Source organism: Carassius carassius, chromosome 37 (genome assembly GCF_963082965.1).
Source record: "Carassius carassius chromosome 37, fCarCar2.1, whole genome shotgun sequence".
In the NCBI taxonomy this organism is placed as follows: Eukaryota; Metazoa; Chordata; class Actinopteri; order Cypriniformes; family Cyprinidae; genus Carassius; species Carassius carassius.
Window position 1 is genome coordinate 9,674,947 of NC_081791.1, and position 22,916 is coordinate 9,697,862.

At 36.4% G+C, this 22,916-nt stretch overlaps 1 protein-coding gene and 1 long non-coding RNA gene across 8 annotated transcripts in view; both read right to left on the minus strand.

Annotated features, from left to right (window-relative positions):
- Window positions 1-17,498, minus strand: part of LOC132117966 (protein NDRG3-like) — a 43,633-nt gene extending 26,135 nt beyond the window's left edge. For 4 of the 7 annotated variants that reach the window (XM_059527373.1, XM_059527374.1, XM_059527372.1 and 1 more), the window contains exons 1-2: window positions 17,353-17,498; window positions 14,954-14,986 (exon numbers count right to left, since the gene is read on the minus strand). In XM_059527373.1, the coding sequence (XP_059383356.1) occupies window positions 14,954-14,986; window positions 17,353-17,409 (90 nt within the window). In that variant the 5' untranslated portion in view covers window positions 17,410-17,498. Of the gene's footprint in view, window positions 1-2,424; window positions 2,654-14,953; window positions 14,987-17,352 lie in introns of those variants that run through there. The other 3 variants (XM_059527376.1, XM_059527375.1, XM_059527378.1) reach the window with 3 other exon arrangements.
- Window positions 17,499-22,499: 5,001 nt separating this feature from the next.
- Window positions 22,500-22,916, minus strand: part of LOC132117684 (uncharacterized) — a 32,791-nt gene continuing 32,374 nt past the window's right edge. Inside the window, exon 3 of the long non-coding RNA XR_009425821.1 lies at window positions 22,500-22,558. This is a non-coding gene — a long non-coding RNA (uncharacterized LOC132117684). The remainder of the gene's footprint in view (window positions 22,559-22,916) is intronic.

Consider the following 22,916-nt stretch of genomic DNA (forward strand, 5'->3'; position numbering starts at 1 on the left):
TGCATGCATAATGTGCATAAAACCTGGAACAAATCAAGAAATTGTATTAATATTAATTATATATTATTATATGGTTAAATATATTAGACTACTGTATATTACACATTATTATATTATTATTATTACTACTACTATTATGCAGTTTGTAGATTTTGATTTGAATATAAATTACAATGCATATACAGCTATACACTATCAGTTCATGATTGTTAGCATATTGTTTGCTTGCTGAAATACAGGAAAGAATGAATCACAATTATAATAATAATTATTACTGTCTTGAAGATAAGACAGATTTGTGATGCCAACCAAAAGCAAAGTTGCTTAAAATATATATTTTTTAAGAAAAATTATGCAGATTATTTATAAGATGCACAACAAAAACCTGGAATGTGTGTCAAGCTAATTATATTATATATGCATTATGAATGACATATGCTATACATCAGGGCTATTCAATTGGCGGCCCGCCAATCATCTCCATGCGGCCCGACGGCACCAACCTCCCTCCTCCTCTTTTCGCTCCGATTGACCTGAGAAACGTTTTACGTGTGAATATTTCAGCAGTTATTATATGTGTCCCGAATTTATGTCGACTGAACCAGCGATAGGCTACCAATCCTTCGTGAATGAATCATTCTTTTGGTTCGATTCTTTCTAAACGCGCTTGCATAACGGTCTAAAACTATTCGGATTCATTCGGACCGCTCCGTAACTGAATCATCTGAAGCGGTTTCTCGTTCAGTACGGTTACAACAAATAGCGATGTTTTCAGTTGTTTCACTAGTTGTTTAAACACGGCCCAGCGCGGAGTTGCGTTTACTCCCGGTCCCGGACACACTAATATTAAACAGCGTTGCGACAACCAGTGGAAGCGTTTCAGTTCGACAGAAACATTTCTGTTACAAACCACAAATCACTCGATGATTTAATTAGTATTAAATCGGATGAAACAGCCTCAACATTCCCAACAAGACTGATGAGGAAAGCAGGAGAAACATTGTGGCATGACCGAAATTAGAAGACTTTAAATCCCCTAATCACCCTTACAAACATTTACCACATTTACTGTAGTAATTTACCATGGTTGGGCAGAAATGTGCAATATTTATATTGAATACTATGTAGTAATAAATAAATATAGTAAATATATACTATAATATTATATAGTTTAATAGTAAATATAGTGATTTATATTGCATTAGTTTTATTAGGTGGGTAGAGAAATATATATTTAATGCTTGTTAGGAAATTATATCAGTTTCTTTGTAAAGGTGCGTATAGTTTTTAACTTGTGTTTAGGCATTTTTTATACAGTGGGAGCCTGTGGTTAACAAGTCTCACTGTCAGAATATTTTCATTTAAGCATAACAATTATAAATAAAATAATTATTATTTCTCACCAACAGCTATAAGTTTGTATAAATAATTTATTTGTTCCAAGGAAAATAGTTGTACACAGCTGTAAATTATCAAGTTTTTATTTATTATGGTTTTATATATTTGCATACTGTTGGGTACCACATTTCCAAGTAAATACCACACTTCTTTAGGGTTACTTTAGCTTATTTATTGAAACTGTTATGTTTCAATAAATAAGATAAACCCCCAAACCAACCCACCGGCCCACCTCAACTTTTCGATTTGATAATGCGGCCCTCGAATGAAACTAATTGAATAGCCCTGCTATACATTATCAGTGGCAGTAGTAATTGTAACACTACAATAAGGTTTTATTTGTTAATTTAATATGTATTCGTACATTAATTAAATGCTGAACGAAGATTAATAAATGGTGTATAAGTATTGTTACTAACATGGCTAACTAATGCCAACAAATTACATTATTATTAATAACCATTTCTCTACATTTCTTTATTTATTTTATGCATTTGGCAGATGGTTCACACCATGCAATAATACTATTACTACTAATAATTATTACTATTATTAACAGTAACAAGAGGGAGTGCAATTTACATAAAGGGACAAATTCTTCTTGGAAAATCCTTGCTCCCTCTTTTTAAGACATTGCTACCCAAAGGTTTGGATGTGCAACGCCTACTAAAATGTACCATAAATTGTACATAGTGTACATAAATTTGTACAATGTACAAATTGTACATTGTACATACACACTCTAACACACACACACACACACACACTCAAAGGCCTCTCTCTCTATGACACTTACAGACACACAAAAGCACATAATGGCACACACATCCGTAAACAATCATTAGACAAAAGACAGATAACGCCCATCATTCACCCACACTACCTACGATACGACTCAAACTCCATCAGCAATCAAGCACAGACGTGAGAGCGTGAGCAGATCACGTCTGCAAAGTTCCTGCTGCTGCTTTGGAGGAAAAGCAACAGGCGACTTCGACACAAAACAGTCTTTCTGTTAACACTCACCACACTGCTCACTGCACACAAAACCTGGTTGATGTCCAGCACTGCCGTCATGTTTCATCAAGCGATCACCGAACAGACGCTTTCTCCAGGTCCCTCTTCTCACTCTCCTCAGAGAGAGGGGCGGTGGCACGAGGTAAGGGAGGGCACAGCCACGATAAACAGAAGCAAGACCGATGGCTTTGAACGCTCACCAATAACAAATAAAAGCCTTTTCCCCATCTCAATATAAGCCCACGTTGGTAAAATGAGAGGATAAAAGAGAGATCCAAAGCAAAGCAGACGTATAAATGCCTGGAGAGTGTGTTTTTGAGAGAGAAGGGCACTCAAGCTGCTCTAATTGGATTTACAGGGTCAGGTGGAGGGGGTGGGGTGTGTAAATCTCTGCTTTTGTTTTTCGGCGGGTGAGTTGATGAGGGTGATTATTGGGAAATGTAAATAATAGAAGTGTATAAATCCATCCAAAAGTGAATGCAACATGCGGTAACATCCAAGTTGCTGTTGCCATAGTGACAGGCATGGACAGCTCCATGTGGTGACAAAACATGCATGAATTTTTCCAAATGTCTCCGCTATTGTGGTTCAAGATAGAAACTGTGAAAGGAAAGGATATTCGAGGCTCTGCTGTGGGAAATGTGGGATCATCTGCAACAGTGCAGTTTTGTAATCCTAAACTTAACCTCTTCTGATTTTCCTGTCTGGAGAGCACAGCCTGGCTGCAGTAATGGGGAAGTGTGAGGAGGAAAAAGGAAGCGGTGCTTTCGATTTAACCAAGGCAAGACCAGATGACAAGGTGATACTACAGAGATGAATATCTCAAGCATATCTGTTCTGCTGTTGGATAACCTCAGAGATTGTGCATTAGTATAGAAAACCATTTCTGGATTACAACGAGGACTTACAATGAAAGTTTAGGCACAACATCACTCTCTACAGTGACTAAAGTTTCCAACACATTTAGGAAAATGATCATTTTAAAGTTTGACAGTGGAACAGGTTATTTCTGACTAGTGTGGAAGTGCTCTTGTGAAAATATGTACTTAACTGTTTTTAATGTGCACTTGAGTGTACTTCAAATCTTTAAGTACATAAAAAATGCTTGAAAATCAGAGTTAGAGAAAGTTACTTTTAAAGTAATGCATTACAATAATGTGTTACTCCATGAAAAAAAGTGAAATTAATAATCCTTAGTCTGATGAGTGCGTGTCTGTCTTTACACCTCACTTGTCAGAGAAAAAAGGAAAAAAGTAAGTAACTTGTAATTTAAAAAAAAAGTAACTCAGATGTTTGATTGTACATTTTAAAGTAATGACTTTTGTAGTTTTACTTTAGCTTAACAGACTTAAGCATACATTTAAGTGCAATGTGCACTGCACTGTTTAATTCATGTTTTAATCTTTTGTCATACTTTATATTACACATTGACTACCATACTAAACCAATTAGCATCTTAAATTTAATAGTTTAAATATACTAAATTACAACAGTGTTAAAAATGTGTAATTAGAAATTCAGCAATTACATTAAAGTGTATTTTAATTCATCAAATACTTGCCAGTACATTTAATAATTTTTTCAAAGATAAGTGTCATTAAAAAAATGTAATGTAAAGATAACTTTAAAAAGCAGTCTAAAGTTCCATTTAAATGTCAATTTAAACTATAGTTTATTTTCATTTAACTGCATTTTAACATGCAATTAAAGCATTCACACTTCAGTATATTCTTTTAAAAAGTACAATACTTCCCTTTGAGTTCTAGTACCCTGGGTTTTTTACAAGGACTTTTAAAAATGGCATAACCATGTAATCAAGTCTTGGTGAGTCAAACATTCGTCTTGGCCAGAGAAAGCTGCCAAGTGAACAAGAATATCCAAACATTCAGTGACCAACAAGTTATGTGCCATTTATGGGTGGTTAAATCTGAGCCTCCAAATAAGTCTCCTGAGGCCATCCTTAAAAATATTCTTGTTTGCCGTAACCCGACCGACCCTGTCAATTTAGCACGACTCAATTTTTTATTTTTTTTTGCTTTTAGTCCGACCGACTTGCCGATTGTAAATTTGCATTAAGACCGACCAATTATTTTTTTACTCTTCAAACAACTAATACAAAGGCAATAAAATACTATTAATTATATTTAAGTATTGTAGCTAAATATATAAATTGCCTTGGCCTACATACAAATGAAGGCTATCTTCTTTAATAAAAAAAAAACCCTTGACGTCATCTGTGTTTACACGGATGTCACACTATGGCCTGTGCGTTCGCTTCGTCTCATACTCTCACTCACTGTCAGAGTCAACGGTTCGCGCTTGGTAATGATGGCTGCGGCTGCAGTAAACTAAATGTTCGTGGTCACTGTTCAAAGTCATACGGGTGCGGGCACCATAATAAATCTAAAAAAATTCATTAAAACAGCTCGACACTGCTTTAACTTGGCACAAAGTTCTGGAAAAACTGTGCCCAGATCTTTTCCCATCCCTTCTCCTCTCTAGTCTAAAACCGTGACCGTGTCGACTGTCACTTTATGTTCGAAAATCTATTGCACGAATCAAGCACGAATCAACCAACACAAGTTTCGAGAATGAAAATAAGAAAATGATTTTAACGACCTTTTCTCGGAGCGCGTCCAGGTTTTTTTTTTTTTTTTTTTTTGAACAGGCGTCACACAGCAACTGCAGCTTCGGAAAAACACGCATAACAGCAAATAATACTTCTGCACAATGTTTCTCTTTTTACAACAGAAATGTGAATTCAGCCGGTATTCAGTCTCATACAGTTTCGGGCTTGAATCGCCTAGGGCTGTCAAAATACCTGAAAAAACTAAATTCGAATTTTTTACTTAAAAATGATCAAAATTCAAATTGTATAATTTCAGTTAGGGTGAAGAAAAGCTTTTTGCTTCTCTTCTGAGGCTCAAGATAGCGCATCGTTTATTCAAAGCATTAGAATACATGACTGTGAAAAAAACATTTAAAATAATGTTTATGAACCAATTATTATTAATTAAGTTGCTTAAAGAACTATAAACAAAACAGCATCATGTAAGCATGCATTGTTAAATAAATAAAAATGGCGGAAAACCAGTCACACAGGATACATTTTTTCATTTAAAAACATGAGATGCAGTGGGATGGGGAACAAAAACCCAACATAAAGTCTCGAGATATTTTTAAAAAATTAAATTAATACATAAATTTTACATGTCTTTCTAAACATGCGGCTCTCTTGTGCGAGACGCGAGTCCAACGGTGTCCCTCTAGAAAATGCGCGAAATATTCGTTCTGTGTGAACGGCTTGGTTTCAGTTTTGATGTAAACAAGATCTTCTCCACATTGATGTTCTCTCTTTTTGTAGTGGCTTCAACTGGATAGGCTAACATAACCGTATAATGCAATGACACATATATTGTCATCGCATCTCGTGCGCGTACATGAGGTGAAAGATGAAAAAACAGATACTGCGTGTCGAGCTCGTCCGCCTTTAAAAGTTGTGTAGACACAGCTGTGCGCGCGGCGAGATGGAATGGAACACGGACCGGGGCTCATAAGGCAGCTTCCTTAATGCACACCTAAAATTCATATGCGCATTCGAATGTGGATTTTTATTTTAAATTCGACGAATATTCTAAAAACATTTTTTTGACAGCCTAAGAAAATCGCCTATGCGATTTTTTTGTTGTTGTTGAAATTTAATCGTAAACACAGCCATGTTGAAGCCTGCAGTAAATGTTTTGCATTATGGCAGTCCACTCTGCTTATTGTTTTTCGAAAATGTTGCACTCCTGTTTGTCATTTTGCACGTAACTTCACGCCACTAAATCATCAGAAATATTGGTCTTTACCAATATATTGAATCTTTACATTCCTCCTGCCTGTTGTCCGTGGATTTACCTATATTTGGTGTTATTTGCTGTATAAAATGCATCTAGACATGCAAAATCGATTTTACAATCGATTCAATGAACACTCGTCACTCAAATCAAACAGGATTTTTTTTCACAAAAGTGACAACCCAAGAAAGCAAAGTAAACGTTCTCTCATTTGTAGGTTGCATTGATACGTAGCGGTGGATGCAAGTAAAACAGTACCTCATTTTTTTCTCACCTGAAATTCATGCAATAAACATGTTTTTGACAAATATTTAAATTTGTTTGTGGTCTATATAGCCTGCATCAAAATGAGGTTTGCAATGATGCGCCTGAAGGCACAGGTTGAAGACCCAGTCAGTGACGTCACGATATGCTAATTTGTTTAAATTCATACCGACGTCATCACATCACAAAAAATTACTTTTTTTTTTTTTACATTGAAACTTGAAAAAAAAATATATAGACCGACCTACAGACCCTTTTTTTTTTTTTTTTTTTTTAAATTACTGTTACTGCAAACCAAAATATTTTTAAGGATGGCCTGAATGTCAAAATATTGCCCAATTTGTATGTCTAAAATGGATAAGTACAGCTTATCTCTTACATATAATGCAGAAATTAAGCAGACTACACGGTTCTTCTGCCCCTGAATAAAAAATAGTTTTCTTCAGGTTACTACCCAAGAAACACTTTTCTCCATCTCTAATGTTCAGACTGTATGATTTGTTGCCTAGAAACAGCATTCATACCATTGCCAAAAACATTCTGCAACCATACTGTGGATCAGAATCATGAAAGAAATGAAAAGGCATCAAAGCAATTAAACTCCAGTTCAAAGTCAAAGGTGCCAAGGGTGAAAAGAACACGAGTGTGCTCTTCTCTGATGACGAGAACTGTCCGTGAACAGGGAATGATGGGTCACTGTGAGGACGACAAGTCAGCGGAGACAGAGGGAGGGAAGATTACAGGGAGAGTGTGTAAGTAAGTGTGAAGGGTGTAATCTCATTCCCAGCTCTCACAGAATGATGCTGTTCTTACAATTCAACAATGAAGTCATCCTGGCTTCACACTCAGTCATCAGTGTTAGATAAACATATGCAACCACTTCTCATACTGCTGCTGTTTGGTGAAGGATTGAGTATGATTACAGACAGAAAACTGACCGTAACACAAGTAGGAAGATTTAGATATTATCAATCTATAGACAAATACCACTGTCATTCATATGTGGAAACACTGAAGTGTTCACAGCATCATACAAACGTAAAGCTACAGGCAAGGTAAACTTGACCTAGATCACATCAGATTGTGCATGTCGCAAATCAACAACACAAGATAAATGGTTTATCTTAGATCATTAAGGTTGTGCAACAATGCTGAGTCAAGAGATAAGAACAGCATAACAGAGATGAAGCTGTGTACGTGAACCTATTCATGTTCTTTGCAAAAAGCAGAAACTATATGTGTATAAACAAGCACACACGTATATACACACATACAGTACCTTGCGAAAGTATTCATACACCTTCGTTGTGTTTTTTTTACGTTAAATCTTTACATTACTTGTTTACTACATTAATATAAACTCCATATACCATAATGTCAAAACAAAAACTGAATTTTCAAAACTTTGTGAACTTATAGGAAGAAAAAAAAAAGAAAAAAAAACCTGAAATAAGACCATTGCATAATAAGTAATCATAACCTTAACTCAGTACTTCGTTGAAGCATCTTTACAGACTCGAGTCTTTTTGGTATGATGCGACAAGCTTTGCACATCAGCATTTGGCAATGATCTGCCATTCTTCACCTCACTTCCTCAGCTCTCAAGCTCGGTCAGGTTGGATGGGTGCAGATGCACATTTTCTCCATATTGGGTTCAGTGTTCATGGGATAGTACTATGCAGGCGATGAGCAGAGCTGGTTTCCTTCAAACATGTTTGGATTTGAGGTTCATCAGACCAGAGTTCATTAAACCAATATTGTTTCTCACAGTCTGAGGGTCCTTTCAGAGGAGTGTTGAAGTCATGTTTGTCCTTCTGTAGGTTTCTCCCATCTGCATATATGATCCTGGAAATCAACTGGTCAACAGTGACCATCATGTTCTTGGTCTCCTCTAACCAAAGCTCATCTCCATCAATTGCTCAGTTTGGCCCGGAGGCCAGCTCTAAGAAGAGTAATGGTTCTTCTTCCATTCAAGATGATGGAAGCTTCATGCTTATGAAAGTGAAAAAAGTAAAAGTGACATGACATTCAGCCAAGTATGGTGACCCATACTCAGAATTAGTGCTCTGCATTTATCCCATCCAAAATGCACACACACAGCAGTGAACACACACACACACACACCCGGAGCAGCCATTTTTTGCGGTAGTGCAAGGGAAGCAGTTGGGGTTCGGCGCCTTCCCCAAGGGCACCTCAGTCGTGGTGTTAAAGGTGGAGAGAGCACTCTAAATTCACTCCCCCCACGACAATCCCTGCTGGTACGAGACTCGAACCTGCAACCTTTCAGTTACGAGTCTGACTCTCTAACCATTAGGCCACGACTTCCTGTCGTGAACCTTCAATTCAGCAGATTTTTTCTGAACTCTTCCCCAGATCTGTGGCTTGACACAATCCTGTTTATGAGCTCTACAGGCAGTTCTTTTGAATTCAGGGCTAGGTTTTTGCTCTGATATGCCTTTTCTGCTGTTAGACCTTTTCTTAAAATATGTGTGCCTGTCCATATCATACCCTTTCAATTGAATTTGCCACAGGTTAACTTCACTCGAAGAGTAGTAACATATACAAAAAATATGAATGCTCCTGAGCTAAATTTCAACGGTCCCAGATAACAGTGAAATGCAATGGAATTAAGTTTTTTTTATTTTTAATGAATGTGCAAAGGCTTTTAACCTGAAGCTAAAAACTAATGTAAAAAATATAAAAGTATATTTTATTTAGTTTTTTAATATTCTTTTTATTGACATTTTATATAAAATGTCAGTATTTTTTCTCTCCTCTCTTTTTTTCGCAATCCTCTTACAGATCTGCTTTTTACTTTGAAATGATGCTGAACTGCTACAAAGCAATGAGGATCCCAAGCACACAAAGATAAAACCTGTATAATAATGTTGAATTTATCTATTATAAAAGTGGCAGTGAGATTCTTCCCTGATCTTTGAACATGCCTACCTTTAATACATACGAGCATAACCCAGAAACACAGGTTAAGCCTTGACATTTCAGACAGTGTAACCTTGTCCCAGGATGCACCTGAGGTTCTGATGGATGAGAGAGTGGGTGAAGGGGAACAAGGATTTCCCAGTGATTGTGATGTGTGAAGAAAGCCCCCCGTGCAGCGTCCCACGCGTGTACACCCCAGTGCAGGAACACACCCCTGATCAGTGTAACTGTATGCAAGTGTGTGTGCTTGAGAGCGGCCACATCAAGCAGCAGGTGTATCCTGCCACAGCAGCAGTTGAGGGTGCTCCAAATCTGCTACGCTGTCAGAGATGAGAGGCAGAGGGTTTTGATCTCATCTCAGATATTAAAATGTCAGCTCTGTCTCTACACTGTCTGCCAACTATCAAAAATGTTAAAAGATACAACTAAAATACAACTCACGACCCACAGAGGGCAGTGTGTATCTCCACAATCCTGTCTAACTGCTTCATTAATATGTCTACTGAGCCAAGCATACTTGGAAACAACAATTTGTTAACATTAGTTCATGCTATAGTTATTAACGTGTGTGTGTGTGTGTGTGTGTGTGTGTGTGTGTGTGTGTGTGTGTGTGTATATATATATACACATACATACATACACACACACACAGACATATACATCCTACGACAATTACACATTTTGGTTTAGGACAACTTTGATGAAAGGTTTTGAACCACTTCAATTGTTCACTACTCACACACACATACATACATACATACATAGCCTACACATACATATATACATACAAACATACATATATGCATGTATGTATATATTCGTTTTTATATTTACCGTTATATTTATGTTAGTATATAAAAATTAATCCGGAACGATAATAAATTAAAAATAAAAATAAATCAGGTAGGATGAAAGTGCACTGCGTTAAAGGAAAAGGGTGAGCTGGATTTAAAACAAAAACGACAAATCTTTTCACTTAATTATCCTGTTTCATAATCATTCGAAGCCTAAACCATAATTGATAATAAAATTACATTAAATCATGCAACCCTAAAAGGAAGTAAAAATGTTATGATGAAAATGTTCAATAAATAAATAAAATATTAAGGGGACAAATTGTGAAGGCACGAAGTGCAGTCTATCACCCTTTATATCAGCAGCTTTGTGAATTATATAATTCCTGCTAGAGATTAACTGTGTAACCTGTAAACATGTTTTTGTGTTTACAAGCAATAGAGTGAGTAAAAAACATTTGCATACAGCAAATTGAATGGAAATGAGAGTAAATGGTCATCCCTCATGTCTGTCCTTTTCCGGCAGAGTGAGTGTCACGCCTGAATAAACACATGCGCTGCCCCGTGTGCCATCTGACCCAACGCCATACCCCTACAGAACCAATGCTGCACCATCACACATTAATAACCCAGACACCGAGAGAGAAAAGAACACTGCCAGAAGACCAAACAGCACCATTTAGCTAAAGTTGCTCATTTAATAAAAAATCTGAAACATACAGAACAAACCAAACCGAGACAAACAACCATCAAACAATGTTTTTTTTGACTGTTGTGTGTATCTACACTGCCCTCTTCAGGAGGAGCCCAACAGGAGCCAGCTGACATCATCCACACACCGTCACCATAGCAACTGCTCAGCCTAATGACATTAGCATGCCAAGATCTATAAACGAAAAAAAAAAAAGGTGTGATCAGACATTATGGTGATTCAGGGAACCATTAAGGCTGGACTCTTCAGGCAGTTATTTAGCTTCTCAATCGAGTTCCTCTAGTTCACTTATATAGCAGTTTCCTCTCTCTCTCTCTCTGCTGCAGTTCAGAGAGTTACATTATGTAATAGTTCAAGTCATCCTGTTGCATAGTTACCAATAGATCCAAAGGAAATGAAGGGGAAAAAAACAACTTTTACACTGCAACAGAAGACAAATGGCACATGTAGAATCACTAGTTCATGACTATTCACTCATCTCTTGTTTAAACTTGATTTGTGTGACTACGAACACATTCAGCTTCCTCTCAGGTGTGTGCATGTGTGGTGATGTAATTCTCGCCGGAGATGCGGATCCATTCAAATAGCTGACAAACCTGCAGACCGAGGATAGATTTAAACCTGTAAACAATGGTATGATCCTAGATCCTCACATTTTAATCTAAATTACGGTGTAATTTACCGCACTCTAAAAATACTCCAAAGCTTCACTAAAGGGTACAGACCAAACCCCAGATAAATGAGCCTTTCTAATACTTCAGGAGCTGAAGACCTGAACTCTGAGACTGAACTTTTAAAGGGAATTACTATAGGTATATAGACTTTACAGTTTACTTCTTCATATTCATTTTTTTTTTTTGTGATATTACCTAGACAGTTTATAAAATATGAAAACCGTGCATTATGCATTTTATGTCGAAGAAACCATGCAAATACATTTATGTAAAATAACTAAAAAAAGTTTAACTACCAGAAAAAAGGGGAAAACAATTATACAAGTACAATAAATACATCAATATTTTAATTTGAACATAATACAATTTAATAATTTAAATAAATATAAATATAAAATTGTTTTATGAGCTATGAAAACTAATATACACTGCCATTAAAGTGTTTGGGATCAGTATTATTATTTTTTTAAAGACATTAATACTTTTATTCATCTAGGACGTGTTAAATTGATATAAACTGGAAGTAAAGACATACGGTTAAAGAATATTTATATTTTGAATATGCTGTTCTTTGTAACTTTTATCAATCAAAATATCCTGAAAAAAGTATCACATGGCCCAAAAAATAATAGAAAATACAATAAAACAGCACAACTGTTTCCAACATGGATAATAAATCAGCATCTTGATAAATCAGAATGATTTCTGAAGGATCATGAGACACGGAAAACTGGAGTAATGGCTGATGAAAATTCAGCTTTGCATTACTGGAATAAATTATATTTTAATGTATAAATAAAACAGAAAACTGTTGTTTTAAATTACAATAATATTTCACAATATTACTGTCTTAATATTACTGTATTACTGACAATATTACTCTCTCTCTCTCTTTTTCTCTACATTTGATCAAATAAATGCAGATTTGATGAGCAAAAGATCCTGCTGATCTTGCTGATCCCAAACTTTTGAAAGTAAACCTTTTGGCAGTAAATATTATTTAACAAGTTTTCTGAAAACTGACAGTTTTTTCTGGAATCTACAAGACACTGTGGAAAATTTAATTAGTTAAATCTAAACAAAATAACTTATGCCTGTGGTTCCACCTTTAAAAAAGAGACACTTTTACTTCTCTTGAGCAATTCCTCAAGTCCCCTAAGATGACTTTCTTTTTCCTGGCCTAGTCTTTTTCATTGGATGTCAATCTGATCAGGTCTGAGACAATGGAGGATGGAGAGGGCACTGAATAGTGAAGAGTTGGTGAGCAGCAATGTGCTGTGGTCTGGAAAAGACAGGATCACCTCTCACACTTGTAGAGCCCATGGCAAAAGAGCAAACAGAATCGACTGTAGGGCTGAGTATCGATTCAGATGTTCCGATTCGATTCTCTATTTTTTTTATTACATTCATTGAATATAGTTTTATACAAATGCCAGACTAATGACAAGATTCACAATTAATCAGATCTTGTTTTAAATGTTTTCTGAAATAAATACCAGAAAAGATTGATTTGTGGCTTTTGAGAATCGATATCGAATCTACGTCATAAAAAAAAAAAAACGGTTAATCGATTTTTTTTATTTTTTTTATGGGCCGTTAAATGCGCTGAAAGCATAATAAAAATAAAATTCCATATATAAATCACTGATTAATTGGCATTTTCTCCAGTGGCAGTCAAAAAAAAAAGTTCCAATATTAGTGGAATAAACTTAAGATAAATGAAGTGCGCTAACATCCCCGAGTCAAATCTTGCTCTTCAGCGAATATCTAGGTTTGTTCCGAATACCATTTTTTGAGCTTTGAGGCTTTGGCATTAATCAACACTGAATATTCGACGCTTTGGATGGAGGGGGCTGAACATATTCTCCTCTCAACACCGCGTCTACACCGGACGCAAGCGGCGAAGCGCCACAAATACCCGACAGTAATCTGCTGCTGCATTCTATGTATGATGTACTGACACAAAATTCAAATGATTTTCAATATCGCTTTGTCGCATCCAGCATAGACATACTTTAGCTGTTGTGGTGCGGCGTGTCTGTCTGTTTGGATTTTTATTATGTGGAGAACCGTTCATCCAATCGATCTCACATGTGGCGAGTGTGTTGTTGCGGACCCAAGGGAGTGTAGTGTCGCATTTTGGAACAATATGGAGACGAGACACGTTCAGAATGAATAAACTTTTAATAAACGACAGAACGGCGTGAGTGGTGCACCTCACACGGGCAGGGCTTATATACTCTGAGAACAGACACTGCACTAGTGATACAAAACAGATCGGTCAATACTGCGTCATCAGGTACTTTTCTTCATGTGTTTTGGGAGTGTCTTATTGCCAATAACCTGTGGACACAAGTACACTTTGTTTTATCCTCTTTACTACAAATTTATTACATGGTTAAGCCAAGTTTATGTTTTTTTTTAATGATGATTCTGGCTTCTGTATAAAAATAAATGTTTGCTTGTTTTACAGCTGCAATAAACAAATATAAACCTGTTTTACACTGCACATGTGTGAAAACGTATTGGATCCATAGTCTTCTTAAAATAGTGGCCTGTGAATGTAGAACAGATTTTTTTTTGTCTAAATAAAAAAAAAGTTGAAAAAAATAAAAACACACTGGTCTGTTAAGAGCAATACTTTTAATATAGACAAATTATTATTAGACTAGGCTACAGTAAGTTTAATTGTTTTTGTTTTTTTTACACCAACAATATACTATAGGCGTACTACTTCCAGAACTCAGGTGATTTGATGTGCTGTTGTGGTAGGCCAGTTTCAAATGGCATATCTGGCACACTGCCTTTGTCTTGTCTTCACTCAATTTAAATTGCTCTCACACAGCTGAGGTCTTTCCTTTTTTTTTCTTCTCTTCCAGATGAACTGAATCAAGACATTCATGGCGTTCATTCACGATTCATATTCAAGTGCGAATGAGAACCGTTTAAATAGAAAATAGAAAATAAAAATTCAGATCTCAAAATTGGAAATCAAATGCCCACCCACCAAACAAATATTTGAATAATTGAATATTCTGGTCCAGTCCTACAAATAACACAGTTGTGTACACGACTTGCTCTCCTCCAGCTCAACTCACCACCCACAAACCCTCCCACACACCCACAGCACAACAAAGAGACACCAGAGTGAATATCACTGCTCAACAGTGAAGCACAGGTCAAGAGTCTTTCACCATCACACAGCACTGGGAAATAAACCAGCGGCACAGGAGGAGTATATTAATGACTGCGGGTGAATGCTTCAGGAGGTCATATGCAGTACATACAGGCCTAATGACCATAACAGACTCTTACCTGACAATCAAAGTCCTGGAAGTTCTGTCCATTCTGTGCGGAAAGAGAGAGAAAGAGATCAGCTGAAAGGGTTGAGCATGTGATGTTAAAATACCAGGTCATGCAAGACACAATGACCCATGTTATACTTAGCACAGACAACATAATTATATTCTGTTAAAGAATGGACAAATTACAGTTCTGTGAGATGATTTACCTCCTGCCTGAATTGTTGTGCCTGAGTTTGCATGTAAGAGTTACCCAAAGTTAATTTAAATGTTTTTGAACAATTTACATTGAAATTTATAAAAAAGTTATCAAATCTACTTTGCATGTTAATTCCAGAGATGGCATGTTTTGTGACATGCTGAATTTTTTTGGGACTGAATTCTGAAGAACTTATGTACAGAATAGTGCTGTCAAACGATTAATCGCATCCAAAATAAAGGTTTTTGTTTACGTAATATATATGGAAATATTTATTATGTATATATAAATACACACACATGCATGTATATATTTCAGGAAAAAAAAGGATGTTTATATATTAAATATATTTATTTATAATATAAATTATATGAATATAAAAATAGCTATGTAAATATACATGTAAATACGTTTAAAATATGTACTGCATGTGTGTGTATTTACATATACTATACATAATATATTGTAAAATATGTAGTAAAAATAGTCATGCCCAAAAATATGGACACTCTTGGTAAATATGGCCAAAGAAGGCTGTGAAAATGTATCTGCATTGTTAATCCTTTTGATCTTTTTTTTTTTTTAAATGACAAAATTGTAACCTTTCATTGGATAATAAGAATTTAAAATGGGGGAAAATATCATTATGAAATGAATGTTTTTCTCTAATACACACTGGCCACAATTAAGGACACCCCTTCAAATTCTTATGAGTAAAATATCTCTTAAGTATATTCCCATTCATATTCACAATTTTGAGTACTCCAGCGTGATTATAAACATGAAATTATCCAGCCATGGCTAACCGTTTCACAGAAATATAAAGAGGAGGGAAAACAAAGCTCAAATTCCCTTAATCATCCATCACAATGAGAAAAACCAAAGAATATATTTCTGATGTGCAACAAAAGATAACTTAGCTTCACAAATTAGTGAAGTGGCTATAAGAAAAGAGCTAGAGCAGTGAAAATTCCCATTTCCACCATCAGGGCAATAATTAAGAATTTCCAATCAACATAAAATGTTACGAATCTGCCTGGAAGACGACGTGTGTCTATATCGTCCTAATGCATGGTGAAGAGGTCAGTTTGAGTGGATATAGACTCTCCAAGGACCACAGCTGGAGAATTACAGAAAATGGTTGAGTCTCAGACCTTAAAAAAAAATTGTCAAACAGCACCTACATCACCACATGTTGTTTGGGAAGGTTTCAAGAAAAATTCTCCTAGCTCATCCAAAAACAAACTAAAGCGTATTCATTTATCAGACACGACTGGAACTTCAAATATGACTGGCTTCTATGGTCAGATGAAACTAAAAATGAGCTTTTTAGCAGCAAACACTCAATATGGATTTGGTGAACAGAGATAAAAAGTACCCCATGTGTACAATAAAATATACAGCTGTATTTTTGATGTTGCGGGCCTATATTTCTGCTGGAGCTCCTGGACATCTTGTTTAGATACATGGCATCTTTGATTCTATCAAATATCAACAGACGAAAAATCAGTAAGTGACTGTTATAATCTTATAATGGTCCATGCTTGGATCATCCAACTGTACAATAATCCAAACACAAACCTCAAAAACAACACAGAAATGGGTCACTGGGCACAAAACCAAGCTTCTGCTATAGCCATTCCAGTCCTCTGACCTGAACCCTACAGAAAATGAGAAGCACCAACATGGAGCTGGGAATCTAACGGGTCTGGAGTGATTCTGGATGAAGGAATGGTCTCTGATCTCTTGTCAGGTGTTCTCTAACCTCATCGGGCATTATAGGAGAACGTTTAGACCTGTTAAACTGGCAAATGGAGGTTTCAAAAAGAATTCAATAAAAGGGTGTCCTTAATTGGGGCCAGTGTGTATTAGAGAAAAAAAAAATCATTTCATAATGATATATCCCCCCATTTTAAATTCTTATTATCCAATGAAAGTTTAGGTTTTTGTGAATTTTTTTAATAAAAGATCAAAAGGATTAACAATGCAGATTAATTTTCACAGCCTTCTTTGATCATATTTACCAAGGGTGTACATATTTTTGGGCATGACTGCATATAATAAAATTGTATTTTGTAAGCGATTAATCGTTTGACAGCACTAGTTAGAATGAGCGCCTTGAGGAGCCAGGGATCGAGTCAGAGTGAGATGTAGTTAAAGATGGAGAAGGGAAGCACTGGCGTTCACAACCAGATGAATGTGTACAAACTCACCTTGTCTGTCAAGAGGGGTTTGATCTCAGTCAACTGCACATCCTGTAACTCATCCATCCTCAAACCTGACAGCTGCCCGTCACTACAGAGAGAGAGAGAGAGAGAGAGAGAGAGAGGGAGGGAGGGAGAGAGGGAGAGAGAGAGAGAGAGGGAGAGAGGGAGAGAGAGAGAGAGAGGGAGAGAGGGAGAGAGAGAGAGAGAGACAGAGAGAGGGAGAGAGGGTGAGAGAAAGACAGGACAGATATGGATAGTACATCATTACAGTCAGCACTGACTTATTGACCAACAGGGAACATGCCAAATGCTCAAGACTACAGAATTACACTAAACAGGGCACACAGAGACAGAGATAATTGATGTTTAACATACCGCCTAATAACCGCCACCAATCCCCCATTGTCCTTGTTAACTGAATTCACATGAGCTCATGTTTAATTCATGGTTTAACTCGCTGTGGCCATTCTGAAGGTCAATGCATGCAACTTTCAGGAAGGGCATTGTGTAGGCTTTTGTCACCCTTATAATGGTGCTCTGTGACTTACTGCTGAAATAAAGGTTTTGTGTCTCCTGAGCTGCTCTCCATCCGTGATCAAATGTGCTACTGCATTTTAGGGCAAAACCCAAGCAAGCACAGGCAGATATGAATGTTTGGCCCACATATTAAAAGCAAACAGTCCCTTTGGGCGTACTTAAAGAGATGAAACAACATCAGAAACTGATTTTACTGCTGTAATGTGACTCATTTTCTAGTAAAACAGGATTTTCAATAAGAAAAATAACGTCAGTGACAGAAGGCCACATGTGTGTGTTAGATGGATTAGAGGAGTTACTCAGAGGGAAAATTTCGATCTGTCACAGTGTGAAGGGTCAGTGATCTGTCAAAAGACTTAGTGAGACAAGAGAGACAGCCTTATGCTTATATGTTTCTAATTCTTTTTGTATGATTTTTTTTTTTTTCACCCTTGATATTCTTCGGTGCTTTACCATTATGGCTTGAACACATCTAGCATCTCCTCCTGAATCAATGGAAACAGAGTGTACCATTTTGGGAGGAGAGCTGCCAGATGAGCTGCTTCAGAGCTTCTCTAAAGAACAATCAGAGCACTGACTGTTCTTATCTAACAAATAACTTTCCGGTGAAGTGTAACAAAATATGTTCTATCCATTGTGCTTGGTATAGAAAACTTGCCAATAGTAATATTTTATTTTAATATGAATGGCAGAGTGCTGGATGTGAACCGATTTCTGCCAGGGCTGGTCGGAATGATGATATAAATATATTAATTGAATAAAATGAATTTGAATAATAATTCCTTCATCAGTAAACATACATCCTTACAGTGTAACTGCCAAAAATATAACCTGTTTATTAGATCTCATGGCCATATAAATCATGCTATTTTGTGTATGTTGCAGTTACTTAGGAGTGTGTTATGTGTCATCCATAATAATTTCATAATTGTTTTAACAATGCATCTAACATTGACTATGACAGCCAAACAAAACCATGCATGCACTCACTGCTTAATTTAGCTTATTTTAATGCCATTCAAGTCCTCAAAAAGCAAGACATACAAGGCCATTTTCCTCATGAGTTTTGTCTTATATTTTTATCAAATGATAAAGTTAAAGGAAGAGTTCACCCAAAAAATTTAATTCTGTCATTAATTATTCATCCTCATATCGATCCAAACCCTTAAGACCTTTGTTCATCTTCTGAACACAAATTAAGATATTTTCAATTAAATCAGAAACCTTTTTGACCCTGCATAGACAGCAACACAACTACCATGTTCAAAGCCCAGTAAGGAAATTGTTAAAATTGTCTATAATGTGTCATCAGTTGTAAAATTTTATGATGTCCTTACTAACTTTCAAGGCCTTGAATGTGGTAGTTCTCCTGTGGTCTATGCAGGCTCAGAATTATGGATGTGCATTTCACACAAAAGTAATGATGGATAATCGCTGGGTATTATTCGATTAGTAGTCGATAATCGCCCCCCTCCCGCGCATTCACCCACGCACTCACGCACGCATAAACACACACCCATATAAAGAGAGAGAGGGAAAGAGAGAGACTATTCAGGCTTTGAATCTGTATGATAACAAACTGTTTAATATATTAGAGAAAGGTCTATCCTAACCCAAGCCAAATGATGGTTGTATGATTGCTGAAACACATTAATAAAACATAACCGAATGACGACACTTATTAACATAACAGTCCGTCTATTATCAACTGCTCACAAGGCTGTAGGAGACTATGAACATTTCTATTTTTAAAATGAGCATGAACATTCATAGCATTTTTTTTTACCGATTAAAAAAAAAAAGTTTACATATTAAGATTAGAACAGATTAATTCAGACATGAATATTAGGCTTAAAACATTACGTACTAAAACATATCGTGAACAGACAATAACAATAACATATTTCATATTTTTATTTAAAAAAATGAGCATGTCCACAGTTCTAGTTATTGGCGGTAGCCTCTTGCTTTGTCTCCCTTCCCACGCTGGCCTGTACTCAGGTGTTCTGTCGATCTCTGATACCTTGTCAGATTTTGCTACCTCCCATGAAAAAAGTAGGTAGTACTTATAAGGACCCGCCAAACCTAGGGGAGCTTTTGATTGAAACGTAGGGCTGGATGATTAATCGAAAAGTAATCAAAACCGAAATTCAGAACCTCTAACCGACTTAATTTTCCCATGTCGGTTATTTCAGTTTTTTAATCCTGTCATTACTTCCCCCTTAAAAGCATACTACCGCCTTTGTAGCCACATGACTCTGTTCTCCAGTCAGTGACATAAAAGCAAAACACGGAGGTGAACGCCGGTGTTGTGCCCAATTCTGACCCCCTGCCAATTTATTACCCCCCTAGTATTGGTAGGTTTAGGAGTAGGTTTGGGGGAGGGGTTAAGATTAGGGGTGGGGTTAGGATTAGGCAATCAGGTAGCAATTTGAACGAGGGGGGTAATAATTTGGCAGGGGGTCAAAATTGAGCACAACACCTGTTCAACACATAGTGATGAGCCTTGAGTATTCACTAAACTTTGTCAGTTTTATTTGTTTTATGGTTTGGACGTTCAAGCGATTAGACGGTCGGATGTGTATTATTATATCGAGCTACCATGTTCGCGCAGCTGCATTGTGGCACGAACACTCATATAAACAGCAGTGAAGATCGCGCACACAGAGGAACACAGAAACTAGTTGTCAGCGCTGTTCTGTGATTTATTATTAAAGTAGCTTAGAATCTCAAAACTTATTATAGCATATTTTTCTACTTTTGAAGTAACTATGCTATTTACAACCCACAGCTTCACAATAATATAGAGACAGTATGACTAATTCACACACGCAATCTCTCGTACTGGTACTGTGCAAATTTATCTTTATCTGATCTTTATTTATCTCTTACACCGAGCAATATGCTATAAGAAATGTTACGAACATAGATAAAATAACTGCTCATAGTGAGCTATGATGTCAGATCGCTCTTTAAATAGGAAACAATATCCCACCTTTAATAGTCGATCTGAGTCTAAAAATACCCTCAGGACAGTTGACAGAACGCTGCTGCGTGTCGTCATGAAAGCGTATCATTTTCACGTGTCATTAAGCCTTGCCACTTGCAAATTTAACCATTCAAAAAGCTTTAAAGCATTCAAACAGAAGAAGCGGAAAAGCTGAACTGAGAAGCTGGTTACTCGCGCTGTGCTCGGTGCGCACGAAAGAGAGAGCCGCGTCTCATGGTAACACTGAACTGAGCTCTCGTTTCGGAATTGCCAATTCAACCTTTTCACACCACAGACTGAACACAATTAATCATTGATTGGTAATTGGCCAACAAAGTATTGACTGTTGTCTGAAGTTTTGTTTGATAGAAAGATATGTAATGGTTTGCAATCAAGTTATCTGAAATTATCAAGATGAATTTGTTCTGACAGTTTAACTCTGAGTTCTTGTCATATTTTATTACCATTTTCTAAACTATAGCAAATAAACTTATAATGTGAGAAATGTTGAAGGTGACTATGTTTAATTTTTACATTGCTATTTTACATTTAATTATTCGGTTTCTGTACCTGGACACTTACAAACTTGAAAAAACTTAAACAACTGTGTAAATAGCACAAACAAATAAACAGAACGAACATACAATTTAAACACTTTCAAACAGGGCCCACTGGTACAACCTGAACCGGGGCCCTGCTAACCCCAGCTACGGCCCTGTTTACAGTACAAACCTTGTCAGTGAACTATGAGGGGAAAAAAACAAAACAGAAACAAAATAATCGTTCATTAATCGTAATCGAGGTAAAATGTTCAATTAATCGAGGTTTTGATTTTAGACCATAATCGTCCAGCCCTATTGAAATGACGTAACTAATATAGAGCCTTACACGGCCCGGCCCGGGGCTAATCAGATTTCTCTGTCTGAGTCGCTGTTCTCATTACACAGCTGCTGTTGCAGCCATTATAATAGTTTAGTTTTGGTTTTTAATGGCAAAGTTGTCATATTTCGTTTCGAACACTTTGAACACTTTGTTTGTTAAATTCAAGTTTGTTTGTTTTTTTAAATAACCTACAGAGCGTCCAGCGCAAGACCATGAGTTGAACATTTTTGTCAATTTATCCTTCTCAAAAAAAAAGAAAAAAAAAGATTAGCGTCATAATATTTTAGTGATTAAGTCACAATTACGACAATTAAATCATGTTACATTACATGAAGTAAAATTTGATATATTACACCTATTTAGTATGTGGCACCTGTCATTCTTCACGTTTAAAACGAAAAACAGCAATAGGCTTACTGACGATTATTTAAACATGAATTGATTTATTTCACGAGAAACTAGTTTGTATTAAATTGTTCTGTTTTTTTTTCAACATGCACTTAAATATTTATTTGTTATTATTTTCGTGCTGCAAATATTAAACAGGAAAATAATTGATTCACATGTCGCATGAAAGAAAGCAAGTATTTCACTACAGATTAAAGAGTGTATAAACATTTATTGTTTGTATTTTATCTTAAAATTGACAGAAGCCTGACATTTTATTCCTTAAACCAGCGGCACAGGAGGAGTATATTAATGACTGCGGGTGAATGCTTCAGGAGGTCATATGCAGTACATACAGGCCTAATGACCATAACAGACTCTTACCTGACAATCAAAGTCCTGGAAGTTCTGTCCATTCTGTGCGGAAAGAGAGAGAAAGAGATCAGCTGAAAGGGTTGAGCATGTGATGTTAAAATACCAGGTCATGCAAGACACAATGACCCATGTTATACTTAGCACAGACAACATAATTATATTCTGTTAAAGAATGGACAAATTACAGTTCTGTGAGATGATTTACCTCCTGCCTGAATTGTTGTGCCTGAGTTTGCATGTAAGAGTTACCCAAAGTTAATTTAAATGTTTTTGAACAATTTACATTGAAATTTATAAAAAAGTTATCAAATCTACTTTGCATGTTAATTCCAGAGATGGCATGTTTTGTGACATGCTGAATTTTTTTGGGACTGAATTCTGAAGAACTTATGTACAGAAT